We start from the raw sequence: 16370 nt of genomic DNA on the forward strand, positions 1-16370 counted from the left end.
GCGGCGGGTCCTGGGACCGCGGCGCACACCGGCGCCCGCGCTGAATGCGCGGGCGCGGGGCGTTCCGGCAGGCGTCGCGGGTGAGGGCGGCCCTCCCACCCCCCGGGGGCCGCGGTGGCTCCTGGGACGTGTAGTCGTCCGAAGCCCGCCGGCTCTGTTGCTGTGTGCGCAGGCGCGGGTCGTTCCGGCCGTCGTCGTGCGTCAGGGCGGCTCTCCGCCCCCGCCCGGGTGCCGCGGTGGGTCCTGGGACGTGTAGTCGTCCGAGGCCCGCCGGCTCCGTTGCTGTGTGCGCAGGCGCGGGTCGTTCCGGCCGTCGTCGTGCGTCAGGGCGGCTCTCCGCCCCCGCCCGGCGGCCGCGGTGGCTCCTGGGACGTGTAGTCGTCCGAGGCCCGCCGGCTCTGTCGCTGTGTGCGCAGGCGCGGGTCGTTCCGGCCGTCGTCGTGCGTCAGGGCGGCTCTCCGCCCCCGCCCGGGGGCCGCGGTGGCTCCTGGGACGTGTAGTCGTCCGAGGCCCGCGGCCTGGTCCGGGGTCCGGTCGCCGAGGCTCGGGCCGGCGGGGTTGGCGCGAGCCTGGCGGCGGGCTGCCCGCACGCACGGTCGGAAGTCGGGCTCGCGGCGGCCCCGGGTACGTAGAGCGGCCCTCCCTGTCCGCGCCGCGCTCGCCTCCGGGGGGCCCGCGCCCGAGGCTCCGTCCGGGGCTCCGGACCGCCTCGCCCACCGAGCCCGAGGCGCCGAGGAAGCGCGCCGTCCTGTGACCCCGCAGAAGGCGGAGGGGCGGCGGGGCTGGGGGTCAGCTCCGGGCGGCCCGGACGCGCGCCGTGGCTGGGGGCGGAGGGGCCCGCGCTCGGGGCTTCGTTTTCTCCGCGCCAGCTCTGCGGTGCCCGGCCCCGCCGTCCGCGCCGGCCGCGACATGCCTCAGGTAAGCCGCCCCGTCCCCTTGCCCGGACGCGGCCGCGCGCTGAGGCCGGCCGCCGCTGTCCGGGAGCCCCGCGCCGCGCGGACGGGGGCGTGAGCGGCGCGCGGAGCCCTCCCGGCGCCGGGGGTTCTGGGCCGCGGGAGCCGCGGAGGCGATGTGCCTCCTTTCCCGGAGCTGGGGCCGCGGCGGCCCGCCTACCCCGTGCTGTGGTCGGGCGCCTGCTTCCGGCGCCGCTGTCCGCGGGGTCCCCGGACCAGCAGCGTCCGCGCCACCGGGGAGCTTCCTGCGGGTCACTGTCCCCCGGCTCCGGCCCGGCCCGTCGGAACCGGAGACCCTGGCCGTGCGGCTGCGGGCCGCGCTGCGGTCGTCTGTTCCCAGCGATCCCGACGCGCGGCCCGTCCCGGAGCCGGGGCCGGGGCCGGGGCCGGCGCGGGAGCAGAGCTGCGGCCGCTTCCCCGCCGCGGGGAGGAAGGGCGACCGTCCCGACTCGGGCCATCGGTTCCGCTTCTCGGCTTGGCGTCCCGTTTGTCTCCAGGCCCAGATGCTCCCGCGTCGGGCCGGGCCGTGCGGTTTCCGTCCGCGCCGCGGAGTCCGCCGTTTGGGCAATAGCGTTACTTGTCGACCGTCTTTGAACACGTTCTTGTGGTGGGGGAGGGAGGACGGGCAGAGGGGCTCTTTCTGGAGGGCGCGGGCTGGGGGCCGCGCAGGGAGCGGCGGAAGCCGCCTGGCCGCCGAGCAGGGCCCGATGCGGGGCTCCATCCCAGGACCCTGGGATCGGGACCTGAGCCGCAGGCAGCGGCTTTACCCACGGAGCCCCCCAGGCGCCGCGGAACAACTTTTTTAAACTGTAAAATAACTACCCTACACCTGCGGCTCTTCTTAGTTTGGTGCCTTTTAAAGTTTCTGTCCATGCTTAATGAGCATGCGGATTATTTAAGCCGGGCAAACCCGGACTGCCAAGTGGGGCGCACTGTTACCCCAGCCCTGAGCGGAAAGGTTTCAGGTTCCGTCCGGGGAGGTGTTGCGTTTCTTCTTGGGCAGTCGTGACAGCCCGGCTGCGCACCCTGCCTGTCTGGGACACCGCTCGGTTACCCCTCGGTTTCACAGCTGCGCCTCGGGACTGGGACCGCTGCGGGCACTTGAGTGCATGCCCCTTTTCAGGGGTGCTGCTGCTGTCTGCTCTAGTCAGTTCTTTTTTTTTTTTTTTAATATTTTATTTATTTATTTGACAGAGAGAGAGAGAGAACACAAGCAGGCAGAGAGGCAGGCAGAGAGGCAGAGAGAGAGGAGGAAGCAGGCTCCTGCTGAGCAGAGAGCCCGATGCGGGGCTCTATCGCAGGACCCTGAGATCATGACCTGAGCCGAAGGCGGCGGCTCAACCCACGGAGCCACCCAGGCGCCCCACTGAAGTTTTTAATGTAGGTGGGGGCCGGAGCTGACGGCTAAGAAAGAATTCTTGAGGCGTCTTTGGTGCAAAAAAGATGACTTTATTAAAACCCAGGGGCAGGACCCAAGGGCAGAAAGAAGCTGTGAGGACCGACGGGGCAGTTGGGGGAGGTAAGGAAAAGGGAGGGTTTTGATTTTGTTTTTGTTGTTGTAAGATTTTATTTATTTATTTGACAGAGAGACAGCCAGAGGGTGAGGGAGAAATACGCTTCCCTTGGAGCCGGGAGCCCAGTGTGGGATCACGACCTAAGCATAAGGCAGACGGGTTAACCACTGAATGACCCAGGTGCCCCAAAAGGGAGGATTTCAAAAGAACTTTGGTATGCTAAAGAGGACCTACAAGATATTGGAGGCCTTGCCATTGTCAAGGTGATTGTCCTTGAGGCAGTTGGAGTTTCCTTCCAGAAGTTAGGTTATTGGTAAGAATACATTTCTCTTGGGGCTCCTGGGTGCACGTTGGTGAAGCATCTGCCTTCTCCCCAGGTCCTGGGATCCAGCCCCACATCAGGCTCCCTGCTTGGTGGGAAGCTTGCTTCTCCCTCTTCCGTTCCCCCTGCTTGTGTTTCCTCTCTCACTGTGTGTCTCTGTCAAATAAATAAATCTTGAAAAAAAGAAGAAGAAGAAGAAGAAGAAGACTTTTTTCCTGTAAATCACTAAGATGTTTGTGAACTGAGGGAGACTCACGTCTCACAGAACTTTAATCGCTGTAAACGAACCACTTGTTTTCCCTTCAGGAGTGCCTGAGGAATGTTCCAGAGAACCCACCTGGGGGTGTCAGCTTGAGCTTTGTCCCCAGCTTGCCTTCTGCTGCCTTGTCAGTTAGCAGGGCTGCCACTACGGAAAGTGAACATCGTTACACACAAAGGGCTTGTCCTCACTATTCAGTGTTGTAAGATTCTAGGAACTTGACAACAAAAAGCCAGGAATCGATGTTGTTCACGTGGATACTCCCTTTATCTTTCACAAAGTTGTAAATGATCTCAGGACAAATTGGGTTTATTTTTTCTGTTTTTCTTCAGTTATACAATAAAATGAAACAGCCAGGCTCTTACTTACAGTCTTAACAATCACTTAGAATTCTGGAAGCTCCCATTACTGCTGCTTGTGTCCACTGTCTGCTCTGCGCCGTGGGACTCCCTTTACTCCTTGGCGAGCATCTTTGGGAGCCTGGGCGTCGGTGGTGCAGGTAACTGTATGTCCTTTCAGGGGTCAGTGACTTTCAGAGATGTGGCCATTGACTTCTCCCAGGAGGAGTGGGAGTGGCTCCAGCCTGCTCAGAGGGATCTGTACAGACATGTGATGTTGGAGAACTACGGCCACCTGGTCTCACTGGGTAAGCATGTTCCTCCTCTCAGAATTTGAACTTTGGGATGGCTCCGTGAATCTTGGTTTTCAGATTGAATATTCCCACAGGGAATGTGTAAGTTTTCTTTTTGATTGTTTTTTAACTTTTTTTTTTTAAGATTTTATTTATTTATTTGACAGATCACAAGCAGGCAGAGAAGCAGGCAGAGAGAGAGGGAGAAGCAGGCTCCCCGCTGAGCAGAGAGCCTGACATGGCGCTTGATCCCAGGACCCTGGGATCATGACCTGAGCCGAAGACAGAGGCTTAACCCACTGAGCCACCCAGATGCCCCCCCCCTTTTTTTTTTTAGCAATTTTTATTTATAAGTAATTTATACACCCAGTGTGGGGCTCGAACTTAAAACCCGGGATGCATGCTCTACTGTCTGAGACACCCAGTCACCGGTTTTTTATTTTTCAAGATGGATTATAGCCACTTAATCCTTAGATATCTCTCATATTTACAGCTGATGTTTCTTTTAATGTCCTTTTTCTAGGGACTCAAGGACTGATAATTGAATTTATTTCATTTTCCGCAAATAGGTCTTAACATTTCTAAGCCACATGTGGTTTCCTTACTGGAGCAAGGGAGGGACCCCTGGCCGGATAACGGAGCTGTGGGAGGAGGTCTGTTTTCAGGTGAGTGAGTTAATAACGACCCAGCTAGTCCGGGCGGAAGCGGTACTTTCATATGTTGGTTGTACAGTTTTCCCTTAACGATACAAGACATATGGGGACTATGAAATCTTGTCCATAGCCCCATAAGGAACCACGTTGCGTCCTCTTACCAGTCTGTCTTCAATTCTCTTATCCTTTCCTTACTTTCTCACAGACGGATGTGTTCTTTCTTTCCATTGTGAGCTCTGTCTGGGCTCTAAGTTTCATTTCTTTTTGACTATTTCTCCCTTTCTTTTTTGAAACTGACCTATGTTTCTGTTGCCTAAATTAAAAGGTATATATTTTTTCTGTAAACTTTGTTCTGTTTAACCATCTTGGAAAGACTAATTCGTTACTTTTTGGTCAGTTGATGGGCTTATTCATTCACTCACACATTCTCCTAATATTTATTTATTTACTTTTAAAAGATTTTATTTATTTATTTATTTGTCAGAGAGACAGAGAGCACAAGCAGGCAGAGTGGGAGGCAGAGGCAGAGGGAGACGCAGGCTCCCCACTGAGCAAGGAGCCCGATGCAGGACTCGATCCCAGGACCCTGGGATCATGACCCAAGCCGAAGGCAGGGGCTTAACTGACTGAGCCACCCAGGCGTCCTTGTCTGAATATTTATTTAAAAGACTTTCTCTTAGGTGCTACAAGGAGGAGAAAGTATAAAAGAGTGTAATAACTATCAAAGAAGTTATAGCCTAGTGAGATAAAATAGGTCTGGAAGTAACTTACGTGTCCTCAAATTTGCAATTCAGCAGTAAGGAGAAAGGAACTCCAGTTGGTGTTTTAGGCCTGTGTGATAATGCACAGGTGTAGTAGTAATAGAAACGTAAAAGACAGGAAAAGGATCCGTTTTGGAGAAAAAGTGATGAATTCATTTGAGATAAGCTTGGTGTAGGTAGAGGATGGTATTTCCAAGTGAGGATTTGCACCGAGCTGTTGGAATCTATGGTAGGAAAAAGTTCCAGTTAGAGATGTACATGTGGGAATTTTAGTATTAAGCAAAAATTGAAGCCATGAGACTGAGTTATCACCTTGGGTTAATAACAAAATTGCTGGTGAAGCTCTTTAAAAATAAATGGCCATGCCCCCCCCCACCCCCCCCGGAAGATTCTGACACGGAAGATCTACGGAGCTTAAATTCTTCATCGATGAAAAGTTGTGCAAGTTCTTCAGTTGATTCTGAAGCTTCTAATGGCAGTACGTGATCTGTCCCTGAGAAAGCAGGAGGAGTGCTTACCCGGACAGAGAAGCAGTGGCTCGGAGACCCAGATGAGGGACAGGAGCAGGTGCCATGGAAACAGCTGCAGCTGTGAGAGCCGTGGTGGTAATGACTCTCCTGGGCCGCAGACTTTCAGGAGGGCAGGAGAGAACGGGGGTGGGCGGAAGTCGTGGACTGGAGCAGGTGCCGGGTGACTTCCCTTTTCCAGTAGGAGTTGAAGAACAGTGTCCTCTCCTTACTCTTGTAAGAGCAACAAAACTGTTCGAAGTATGTACAAGGGAAGTGAGGTAAAGGACAAAGGTAGAAAAGTTGTCTAACCAAAGGCAGCCATTTAACTGACAGAGCCACCCAGGCGCCCTTCATTTTAATTTAGAATTTTCTCATGGCGGGGCGCCTGGGTGGCTTAGTGGGTTAAAGCCTCTGCCTTTGGCTCAGGTCATGATTCCAGGGTCCTGGGATCGAGCCTTGCATCGGGCTCTCTGCTCAGCGGGAGCTCTGTTTCTCTCCCTCTCTCTGCCTACTTGTGATCTCTCTCTTTGTCAAATAAATAAATAAATAAAATCTTTAAAAAAAAAAAAAGAATTTTCTCATGGCATGTGATGTTGAATATCTTCCCATATTCTTGCCATCTATATATATTCCTTGGTCATGTTGCTGTTCAGGTCTTTTGCCCTTTTTTTTTTTTTTTAAGATTTTATTTATTTATTTGACAGAGAGAGATCACAAGTAGGCAAAGAGGATGGCAGAGAGAGAGAACAGGAAGCAGGCTCCCCGCCGGAGCAGAGAGCCTGATGCGGGACTCGATCCCAGGACCCTGAGATCATGACCCGAGCCGAAGGCAGTGGCTTAACCCACTGAGCCACCAGGTGCCCCTCTTTTGCCCATTTTTAAAGTATATTGTTCTTTTTCTTATTGTTGAGTTTTAAGAGTTCTTTGTATATTTTGGATACAAGGTCTTTTTTTTTTTTTTTAAACAGATTTTTATTTATTTATTTGACAGAGAGATCACAAGTAGGCAGAGAGGCAGGCAGAGAGAGAGGAGGAAGCAGGCTCCCTGTGGAGTAGGGAGCCTGATATGGGACTTGATCCCAGGACCCTGAGATTATGACCTGAGCCGAAGGCAGAGGCTTAACCTACTGAACCACCCAGGTGCCCTGGATACTGTCTTATTAGATATGTCTTTTGCACATATTTTCTCCGTTTGTGACCTGTCTTCTCATTCTCTTGATGTTGGCTTTTGCAGAGCAGAGCTTTTCTATTTTAATGATGCCCAGTTTGTCAATTGTTTTCCTGGATCATGACTCTGGTTGCTGTATCTAAAAAGTCATTGTCATACCTAAGGTCATCTAGGTTCCCCCTATGTTATCTTCTAGGAGTTTTATATTTTTGTGTTTTAGGCTTAGGTCTATGATCTATTTTAAGTTAATTTTAGTCAAGAGTGTAAGGTCTGTATCTAAATTCATTTTTGCATGTGGGTACATGGTTGTTCTAGGAGCGTTTGTTGAGAAGCCGTCCTTGCTCCTTAGTGTTTTCTGTGTCGCCTTGTGAGAGATCAGTTGAGTGTAATTAGGCAGCTCCATTCCTGAGCTCTCTGTTCTGCTCTATTGATCTGATCGTCTCATCTTTCACTGGTACCGCACCGTCTTCATTACTGTCCGTTTACAGGAAGTCTTGAAGTCAGGTAGTGCCAGGTTTATGGCTGTGTTCTTTTCCTTTGGTATCCCATTAGGTATTGTAGGTCTTTTGCTTCTTCTTCTTCTTTTTTTTTTTAAAGATCTTATTTATTTATTCATTCGACAGAGAGAGATCACAAGTAGGCAGAGAGGCAGGCAGGGAGAGAGAGGAGGAAGCAGGCTCCCTGCTGAGCAGAGAGCCCGATGCGGGGCTTGATCCCAGGCCTCTGGGATCATGACCCGAGCCAAAGGAGAGGCTCCAACCCACTGAGCCACCCAGGGGCCCCAAAAAACTGACTTTTATACATTAACTTTACATCCTGCAATTTTGTTATAATTACTCCACTTTTTTGGTAACATTTTTCAGATTCTTTGCATAGATAATAGTGTCATCTACCAAAAAAAAGTTTTATTTCTTCTCTGCCAATCTGTATACCTTTTACTTACTTTTCTTGTCTTGTTGCATTCGCTAAGAACCGTTATAGCATTGAAAAGTAGTGCTGAGCTGCACCTGGGTGCCGCAGTTGGTTAAGCATCTCCCTCTTGGTTTCAGCTTAAATCTGACCTCAGGGTTGTGAGATTGAGCTGTATGTCAGGCTCTGCACTCAGTGTGGGAGTCCGCTGGGGTTTCTCTCCCTCTCCCTCTGCCCCTTCCCCCCGCACTTCCTTTCTCTCACTGAAATAAATAGGTCTTTTTAAAAAAAAAAAAAAACAACAGTGCTGTGAAGGACCCTCCATGCAGTGTTCTTGGTTTTAGCAGGAAAGCTTCAAATTTCTCACCATTAATAGGGTGTTAGCTATACGGTTTTTGGTGTTCTTTGCAACTTGAGGAAATTCCACGCTATTCCCAGTTTGTTGAGTTTCTTCATGAGTGGATGTTGGATCTTGCAAGCCATATCTACTGGTAATGATGAAGTCCCAGAACCTAAGTCAAGTTCGGTGGGGTGAGGAGGTTCGGAGCTGACGACTAAAGAAAGAATTCTTGAGATGTCGTTGGTGCAAAAGGTGATTTATTAGAGCACGGGGACAGGGCCCGTGGGCAGGCAGAGATGCGGCCGCCCCGGGTTGTGAAGGTGGGCATGTTATATACCCCACGGTTGGGGGGAGGTGGTGAAGGAATGGGAGATTTCGACAGAGTTCTCACATGCTAGGGAGGGCCTACAAGGTGCCGGGGGGAGTCTTTGCCCTTATGGCTTGATCAATGTCGTCTTTAGGTCAGGCACTAACATCAAGATAATTGGGGGATTCTTGGTGGGGCATTATGATCCGGCTATCATTTACATTCCCTTCTACCCCAATCTCTTCCAGTTTATGGTGGGAGGGGGACATTAGGGCTTCAGGAACCAAGAGTTATTTGCCTCTGGAAATTTGTGCTATTGATAAGGTAACCTCCCTGTTTAGGTCTCTAGGACATCTGTAGAGCAAGGGAGATTCCTGTCCTGCAGGATTGCGATCCCTGCAAGTTAACTATTTATTGTTTTATGGCGATCAGGGGTGCCTGAGGAATGCTACACATATGGAGGGGAGCAGGTGAAGAGGGGGTGCAAGGCGCCAGCTTTTACTTTGTCCTCAGCCAGCCTCCTGCTCCCTCATCAGTAACACGTTGCCTTAGTTTTTGTCATAGAATATCTTTATTTCTTCTTCACCTTGAGGTATAGTTTTTCAGGGTAAACAATTCTAGGTTGGTGGGGTTTTTCTCTCTATACTACATTAAGTGCTATCTCAATGGTCTTAAGTAACATTGGTGGTAGAGAATTTTCTTTTCCATAAGAAGAAAGTGAGTGCATCTGAGTTTTGCTTTGAGTATGTTAGCTGCGGGTTTCTCACAGGAACCCTTCCTTACATTAAGGCCGGATCCTTGTGGGTGCCTCGGTAGCTCAGTTGGTTAAGTGTGTGACTCTTGGTTTTGGCTCAGGTTGTGCTATCAGGGTCGTGAGATTGAGCCCCGCGTCAGGCTCTGTGCTGGGTGTGGAGCCTGCTTGAGATTTGCTCCGCCCTCCCTCCACTCGCTCACACCCTCTCTAAAACAAATAAACCATTAAAAATAAAGGGGGTGTCTAGGTGGGTTAGTTTTTAATCGTCTGCCTTCAGCTCAGGTCATGATCCCATGTGCTCGTGTGCACCCCACATCGGGTTCCTGCTCAGCGGGGAGCCTGCTTCCCCCTCCCCCACTCCCGCCACCTGCGTTCCGTCTCTCGCTGTGTCTCTCTCTGTCAAATAAATAAATTAAATCTTAAAAAAAAAAATCCTTGTATTCCTCTAGGCTTTTAATCAGTATAAAAACTAAGTTATATCAGATCTATTTGACCTTTACCAAAGAGTACGGGCATGTACGTGATAGGAGGGGGAGGTGACTTTGAGGCAACGAAGCGGGATGAGAAATATATAATTAGCGTTCTATTCGTATTTGGAACCTGGTTTTCTTGGTTGTGCTTTTTACTCGGATTGGTCTGTGAAACCGTATGGTTGGTAGTATATGAAATCTCTGCAGTTAACCCACCCAGGTGCCCCTATCTTGCTGTATTTCTGTTCCCAACTAATTTCTGCAGTGAAACCTTTCTAGATGAGCTTATCTTGTTTTTTAATACCAATTTTTTCTTCTGTGCCCTCTTTATATTCTCTGCTTATGAAAAGAACTCATCCGTATATATCTCCAGGGCTCTTACTGATTTGCTCAGTAGGTAAGGAATTGGTTTATAGAAGAGTCAGGAAAATAATTTAAGATTTACCTCTGTTGAGCCATTTTCTTCATTATTGTTTTACTGCCTCCCCATCTTTATCTTTCATGTTAATGTATCTACCATGGAGGTATAGTTCTTGGTTCTTTGTTCAGATACCTATTAAAGAAATAGGTCGGGGCACCTATTTCTCTCTGTCAAATAAATAAAATCTTTTTTTAAAAAATCCACCTATTGCTAATGTTTTGCCCCATTCATTTTATTATTTGGTATATGATTTTTTTCCCTGAAAGATCGGACAATAAATTGCATACATCATGGCCTTTTACCTCCACGAATTCCTAGGAATTAGGATATGAGTGAATATATTTTTAAAATATTTTTCGGGCGCCTGGGTGGCTCAGTGGTTAAGCCGCTGCCTTCGGCTCAGGTCGTGATCTCAGGGTCCTGGGATCGAGTCCCGTGTTGGGCCCTCTGCTCAGCAGGGAGCCTGCTTCCCTTCCTCTCTCTCTACCTGCCTCTCTGACTACTTGTGATCCCTCTCTGTCAAATAAATAAATAAAATCTTGAAAAATAAATAAATAAATAAAGTATTTTTCATATTTGTTGTACTATTTTTTTCCTCTGGAGAAGATTAGGGCTGATGTTTGACTGTTAAAGACATCTGATAGGGCACCTGGGTAGCTCAGTGTACAACTCTTGGTTTTGGCTCAGTCATGGTCTCAGGATCATGAGATCAAGCCCTGCGTCCAGCTCCACACTCAGCAGTGAGTTTGCTTCAGAGTCTCTCCCTCTCCCTCTGCCCTTCCTGCTTGTAGACTCACTCTTTCTAATAAATACACCTTAAAAAAAAAAAAGCATTTAATGGAAAGACACTGTTACACCAAGGTTGAGCTTGAGTTACCACTTCGCAAAGTAGAGTACGCGTGAGGATCATAGACAGTCATTTCCTTTTACTTATTATTTAAAGTAAGTCACTGTCAGATGTTCCAAAGGCATTAAGTGACCAGTCTGATGTCTTTATGGGACCTGAGGAATATGTGTAGTTTATTAGCCGCATTATGAAATTGTCTCTTTCAAGTCCTTTTTGCCTCAAATAAATTTTAAGAAGAGCTGAGAAAGAAGAAAACGTATCCTTCCCAAGTACTTATCTTCCTGATAGTACTTTGGTTATGTTTTATTTATTTATTTGTCCGAGAGAGAGGACAAGCAAGAGTCAGCAAGCACAATCGGGGGGTGGGGGTCAGAGGGAGAGGCAGACTCCCCACTGAGCAGGGAGCCCGCCATGGGGCTCGATCCCAGGAGGCTGGGATCATGACCTGAGCTGAAGGCAGACGCTTCACTGACTGAGCCGCCCAGATGTTCCCTGTCCTGTTTTGTCTCTCTTCTGATGTCTTCTGAATTTCCGGGCATACTGCTCAGATTTCAGTCTATATGAGAACTTTGAAAGCCGTAGAGTGTTGAGGGGTGTGTGTGTGTGTGTGTGTGTGTGTGTTTTAATCCCTCATTGAAAAAGTGGAGTGGCTTTACTCAGTATGGAAAAAATAAATTGTTGTTTTATTTTCAGAGTCAAAGGGTGAGATCAAAGAGTTTTCTCCAAATGTCATATATGAAGATGGCTCGTCCCAGTATTTGGTAGTGGAAAGAATCCTAAACCAAGACCCTGAACATTCCAGTTTTAAAGGAGGCTGGAAATGTGAGGACACTCAGATGCAAGGAAATCAGGGGTGTATCCGGCATGTGTCAGCCTCTCATCAAGGAGCACTGTCGCAGCGCATGAGTGTCAGTACCGGTGAGAGGCCCTATGGATGTCATGAATGTGGAAAAACCTTCAGTCGGCGCTTTTCCCTTGTGTTACACCAGAGGACTCATACTGGAGAGAAACCGTACATATGTTCAGAATGTGGCAAAACCTTTAGCCAGATCTCCAACCTTGTGAAACATCAGATGATACATACTGGAAAGAAACCCCACGAGTGTAAGGACTGTAACAAAACATTCAGTTACCTCTCATTCCTTATTGAACACCGGAGAACCCATACTGGGGAGAAACCTTACGAATGTACGGAATGTGGAAAGGCCTTTAGCCGTGCCTCAAACCTCACACGGCATCAGAGAATTCATATAGGAAAGAAACAGTATATTTGTAGGAAATGTGGGAAAGCCTTTAGCAGTGGCTCAGAACTTATTCGCCACCAGATCACACATACGGGAGAGAAGCCTTACGAATGCATTGAATGTGGGAAGGCGTTTCGCCGTTCCTCACACCTTACGCGGCATCAGAGTACCCATACCTCCAAAACCCCCTATGAGTGTAATGAGTGTAGGAAAGCCTTCCGCTGCCACTCGTTCCTTATCAAACACCAGAGGATTCACGCTGGAGAGAAGCTCTATGAGTGTGATGAATGTGGTAAGGTTTTCACGTGGCATGCATCCCTTATGCAACATATGAAAATTCATACTGGAGAAAAGCCGTATGCATGTACTGAGTGCGATAAAACCTTCAGTCGGAGCTTCTCCCTCATTCTGCATCAGATAACTCACACTGGGGAGAAACCCTATGTATGTAAGGTATGCAATAAGTCCTTCAGCTGGAGCTCAAACCTGGCCAAACATCAGAGAACACACAGCCTAGAGAACCCCTATGAGTTTGAGAATTCGTTCAGTTATCACTCGTTCCTTACTGAGCGCAACGGGATTCGCACTACAGAGAAAACCTAACAATGTACGGATTCAAAACAAAACCAGAAACAGTTAATGCCTTACTTTGACTTCAGAGGATTCCTGGAAAGAAGCCTTAAGTGAATATGTTGAATGTTATACTTGATTCAACTTCCTGGAACATAGGAGCCCAGGGATGTGTTGGAAAGCCATGAGCACGTTCTTTTTGTAACATCAGAAGATGAAATCAGAACTGAGAGGACTTACCTGGTACCATTCCCTCATTGGACATTTGTAAATTCCTACCAGGGAAGGACACGTGGCCAATAAATGTGAGGAAGCTTTTACTGAGAAATTGGCCCCAACTCTGCATCTGTCAGCCCAAACAGGACAGAGCGTGTGGGCAAGAGTTGTTTTCCTTTTTCCTGGACATCAGAAAATTCATAATGAAGCAAAGTCATGCAAATGCAGTGATTTGGCAATGTTTTTGTGTACCATGCAATATTTATTAAGTTTGAAAATACTCTCAAGAGAAAAAGCAACCCTATAAATGAACTGAATAGAGGGTGACTGTCTGCTTTATTTCAGAACTGCAGAATTATACTGGGAGAAACCCATCATAGGGAGTGTGGCAAGATCTTGAGTTCTGAGAAGTCCTACTGGAGGGAGTTGGGGAGGTTTTTTTGGGGGGGGTATTTTTGTTTTAAAGCAAACTCAGAAAAGAAAGCTATGAATAAATGTTTGGTTTTTAGTTAATTAATCTGTACTTGCAGAGTTTTTTTCCATGGCATGTATCCTTCTGAAAGTGCAAACACCCCAGTGTCGACATCAGCAGTGAAGACTCGTGTGCCTTGGTAGAAACGTACATGGTCACAGAAACATTTTTCGTATCTTCATGGCTTTAACTTGGAGATAGAGTTTAGATTTAAGGTTATGCTCATTCATGTTTATCCTTGAATGTAACTAGACCTGTCTTAGCTTGAAGTGAATGTACATAAGGTGTGTTGCAGGAAAACACCAAGGTGGTTTTCCTCTTTTGATCCACTTACAGTGGGAACATTACTTTTGTAAGCACATATTTGTCAGAATAAACCAGACGATGTTTTTACTCCATGTACATCCTGCCCATTTTTTAATGTCCCAGTTAAAGGTGTATCTTATCTTGGGATCATCTGCCTCCTTTTAAGGACTGAGCTTGCATTTAGGTTAGGTTATATGCAGTTTGGTACTTGAATAAATGCCTCACTTAAGTATATTTTAAGTGTGGGTGAATCTTTCACCAGGTGAGAGGCTGGCAGCTGTCTTTCATGCTGACTGTGATGTAACACAAAGCCGTCGCCTGCTAGTGTTCTCACCGCCTCAGTCTCTGCCAGGGCAGCTCCATTGTACACATGCTTCCTTTCCTGGGGTGCAGCGGGTGTTACTCTTCCTAGCTGCATGTGGGGGTCTTTTTTGGATAAAAATGTGTGTATCATTTCGGAGGTTTGTAGCATTTGGGGATATGGCCATAGACTTGTCTCACGAGAAATGGGGCCGATTGGACCCTGACCCGAAGAATTCATAAAGGAATATAATGATTTGGAACTATGGGATCCTCACCTGAGGTTACCCTTCCTCCATTCAGAACATGAATTTAGGCATCTTTGCTTTCTCTTTTAGGAAAAGGGCGTGGCTTTCACCTTCCTGCCTGAATTCCTACTCCGGTTCTTGAGGAAATGAAGTTAAATTGGTAGAAGTGGGAAGTGGCTCGCATTCTTCCTTGAAGGCTCTGCCCCTCCTGCCACTCATGCTCTTTTGAGGGACGGAGAGTGGGAGAGAGAGAGCAGGAGCAGGAGGGGCAGAGGGGGAGCAGGCTCCTGCCGAGCAGAGAGCCCGATGCGGGGCTCCATCCCCGGACCCGAGATCCTGACCTGAGCGAAGGCAGAGGCCTGCCCCACGCAGCCGCCCCGGCCCCCAGCTTCTCTCCCTCTATATTAAAAAGTTGGGTCTGGACCTAGGAAGAACCATAATCTTTTGAGCATCTATTTCCTCCCTTTTGCAAGCAGGGCTCTGTGTTTCTCAACGCAATGTGCCCTTCCTGGAGCAAGGAGCAGTCCACGGACGGCGGCGAGAGGGTGACCCGAGGCCCGCGACCAGGTCGGTGGCGCTGGTCCGGCGGGGGTGCCTGCGCATGGGGTGGTCCGGCTCGCCCAATCGCTTGAACCATTTCCTCAAAAACAGTGACTTTCCTTTAAAACCCCCTCACGAAACCTCATTCTCAACTGTGCACCTCATCCTAAAGCTGATTCGTGGTAAAGACACATCAGAAAATAACGATGCTTTTGTGTATTTATTTGAGCGTCGTTTGAGAGAGAGAAAGCGTGTGCCCATGAGCGGGGGCAGGGCAGAGGCCGAGAGGGTCTCGGGCAGGCGCTCGTGCGGGGACGGAGCCCGTGACCCGAGTGGGAATCAGGGTTGGGCCACTTACCTGATCCCCCAAGGGCCCGTGCTATTATTTTTAATGAAAGGAAATCTTTATTTTTATACTTTAATTGATGTAGACTCCACATACATTTAATTTACACTTGAATTAAAATTTACTTTATTTTTTAAAAAGATTTTATTTATATGAGAGAGAGACAGTGAGAAACAGCATGAGAGGATGTCAGAGGGAGACGCAGACCCCCATGGAGCTGGGCGCCCGATGCGGGACTCGATCCGGGACTCTGGGATCATGACCTGAGCCGAAGGCTGTTGCTTAACCAACTGAGCCACCCAGATGCCCCTAAGACTTAACTTAATTAAAGTAAATTAAAGATCATTTCTAGGGGCGCCTGGGTGGCTCAGTGGGTTAAGCCTCTGCCTTCAGCTCACGTCGTGATCTCAGGGTCCTGGGATCGAGTCCCGCGTCGGGCTCTCTGCTCAGCGGGGAGCCGGCTTCCTCCTCTCTCTCTGCCTGCCTCTCTGTCTGCTTGTGATCTCTGTCTGTCAAATAAATAAATAAAATCTTTAAAAAAAAAAGAGACTTGCTACTGAAAAAAGAAAATGAATAGCTTGTGGCCGTTTTCATTATACGATGTATTTGTCATATCAAGAAGGTGCTGCAGGGTTCACATTTGCTTGCTTTCACTGAATTTTAGCACGCAAATATGTTTCATCTTTCCGTGTTTAACAATGATTTTTAAAAATAAGCGATTTTTAAAATAAATTTTAAAGATTAATTAAATTTTAATTTTAAATTAAATTTTAATTTTAAATTATTTATTTATTTATTTATTTATTAAAAGATTTTATTTATTTATTTGACAGACAGAGATCACAAGTAGGCAGAGAGGCAGGCAGAGAGAGAGAGGGAAGCAGGCTCCCTGCTGAGCAGAGAGCCCGACGCGGTGCTCCATCCCAGGACCCTGAGATCATGACCCGATCCGAAGGTAGTGGCTTAACCCACTGAGCCACCCAGGCGCCCCAAAATTAAATAATTTTTTAAATAAATAAAAAATAAAATTATTTTTTAAAATAGTGCTTTACAGGGGCGCCTGGGTGGCTCAGTGGTTAAGCTGCTGCCTTCGGCTCAGGTCGTGATCTCAGGGTCCTGGGATCGAGTCCCACATCGGGCTCTCTGCTCAGCGGGGAGCTTGCTTCCTCCTCTCTCTCTCTCTCTGCCTGCCTCTCTGCCTACTTGTGATTTCTGTCAAATAAATAAATAAAATCTAAAAAAAAAAAAAAAAAAAAAAATAGTGCTTTACAGAGGTAGCAGAAAAGTTAAAAAAGTTGCCCGTTTTTTAA

At 48.4% G+C, this 16370-nt stretch overlaps 1 protein-coding gene across 3 annotated transcripts; it reads left to right on the forward strand.

Annotated features, from left to right (window-relative positions):
* Positions 1 to 2244: 2244 nt before the first annotated feature.
* Positions 2245 to 13722, forward strand: ZNF140 (zinc finger protein 140). Of its 3 annotated transcripts, none has more exons than XM_045087725.1 (4): positions 2245 to 2780; positions 3568 to 3694; positions 4249 to 4344; positions 11512 to 13722. In XM_045087725.1, exons 2-4 carry the CDS (start codon positions 3661 to 3663, stop codon positions 12663 to 12665), a joined length of 1284 nt encoding a protein of 427 aa, XP_044943660.1. In that variant the 5' UTR covers positions 2245 to 2780; positions 3568 to 3660; the 3' UTR covers positions 12666 to 13722. The 3 variants fall into 3 exon arrangements, with proteins under 3 accessions (XP_044943660.1, XP_012904938.1, XP_044943659.1); XM_045087724.1 differs by lacking the exon at positions 2245 to 2780 and adding an exon at positions 5596 to 5698; XM_013049484.2 differs by lacking the exon at positions 2245 to 2780 and having other exon boundaries at positions 2913 to 3694.
* Positions 13723 to 16370: the final 2648 nt, after the last annotated feature.

The sequence above is a fragment of the Mustela putorius genome, unplaced genomic scaffold (assembly GCF_011764305.1).
Source record: "Mustela putorius furo isolate JIRA1106 unplaced genomic scaffold, ASM1176430v1.1 tig00001433_pilon_pilon_pilon, whole genome shotgun sequence".
In the NCBI taxonomy this organism is placed as follows: Eukaryota; Metazoa; Chordata; class Mammalia; order Carnivora; family Mustelidae; genus Mustela; species Mustela putorius.

Excerpts from the sequence above, each read along its gene's own strand:
- ZNF140 (XM_013049484.2), top strand. The coding sequence starts at position 3,556 with ATGTCCTTTCAGGGGTCAGTGACTTTCAGAGATGTGGCCATTGACTTC. Across the intron at positions 3,695-4,248 it reads CGGCCACCTGGTCTCACTGG|GTCTTAACATTTCTAAGCCA; the intron begins GTAAGCATGTTC and ends TTCCGCAAATAG. Across the intron at positions 4,345-11,511 it reads GGGAGGAGGTCTGTTTTCAG|AGTCAAAGGGTGAGATCAAA; the intron begins GTGAGTGAGTTA and ends TTTTATTTTCAG.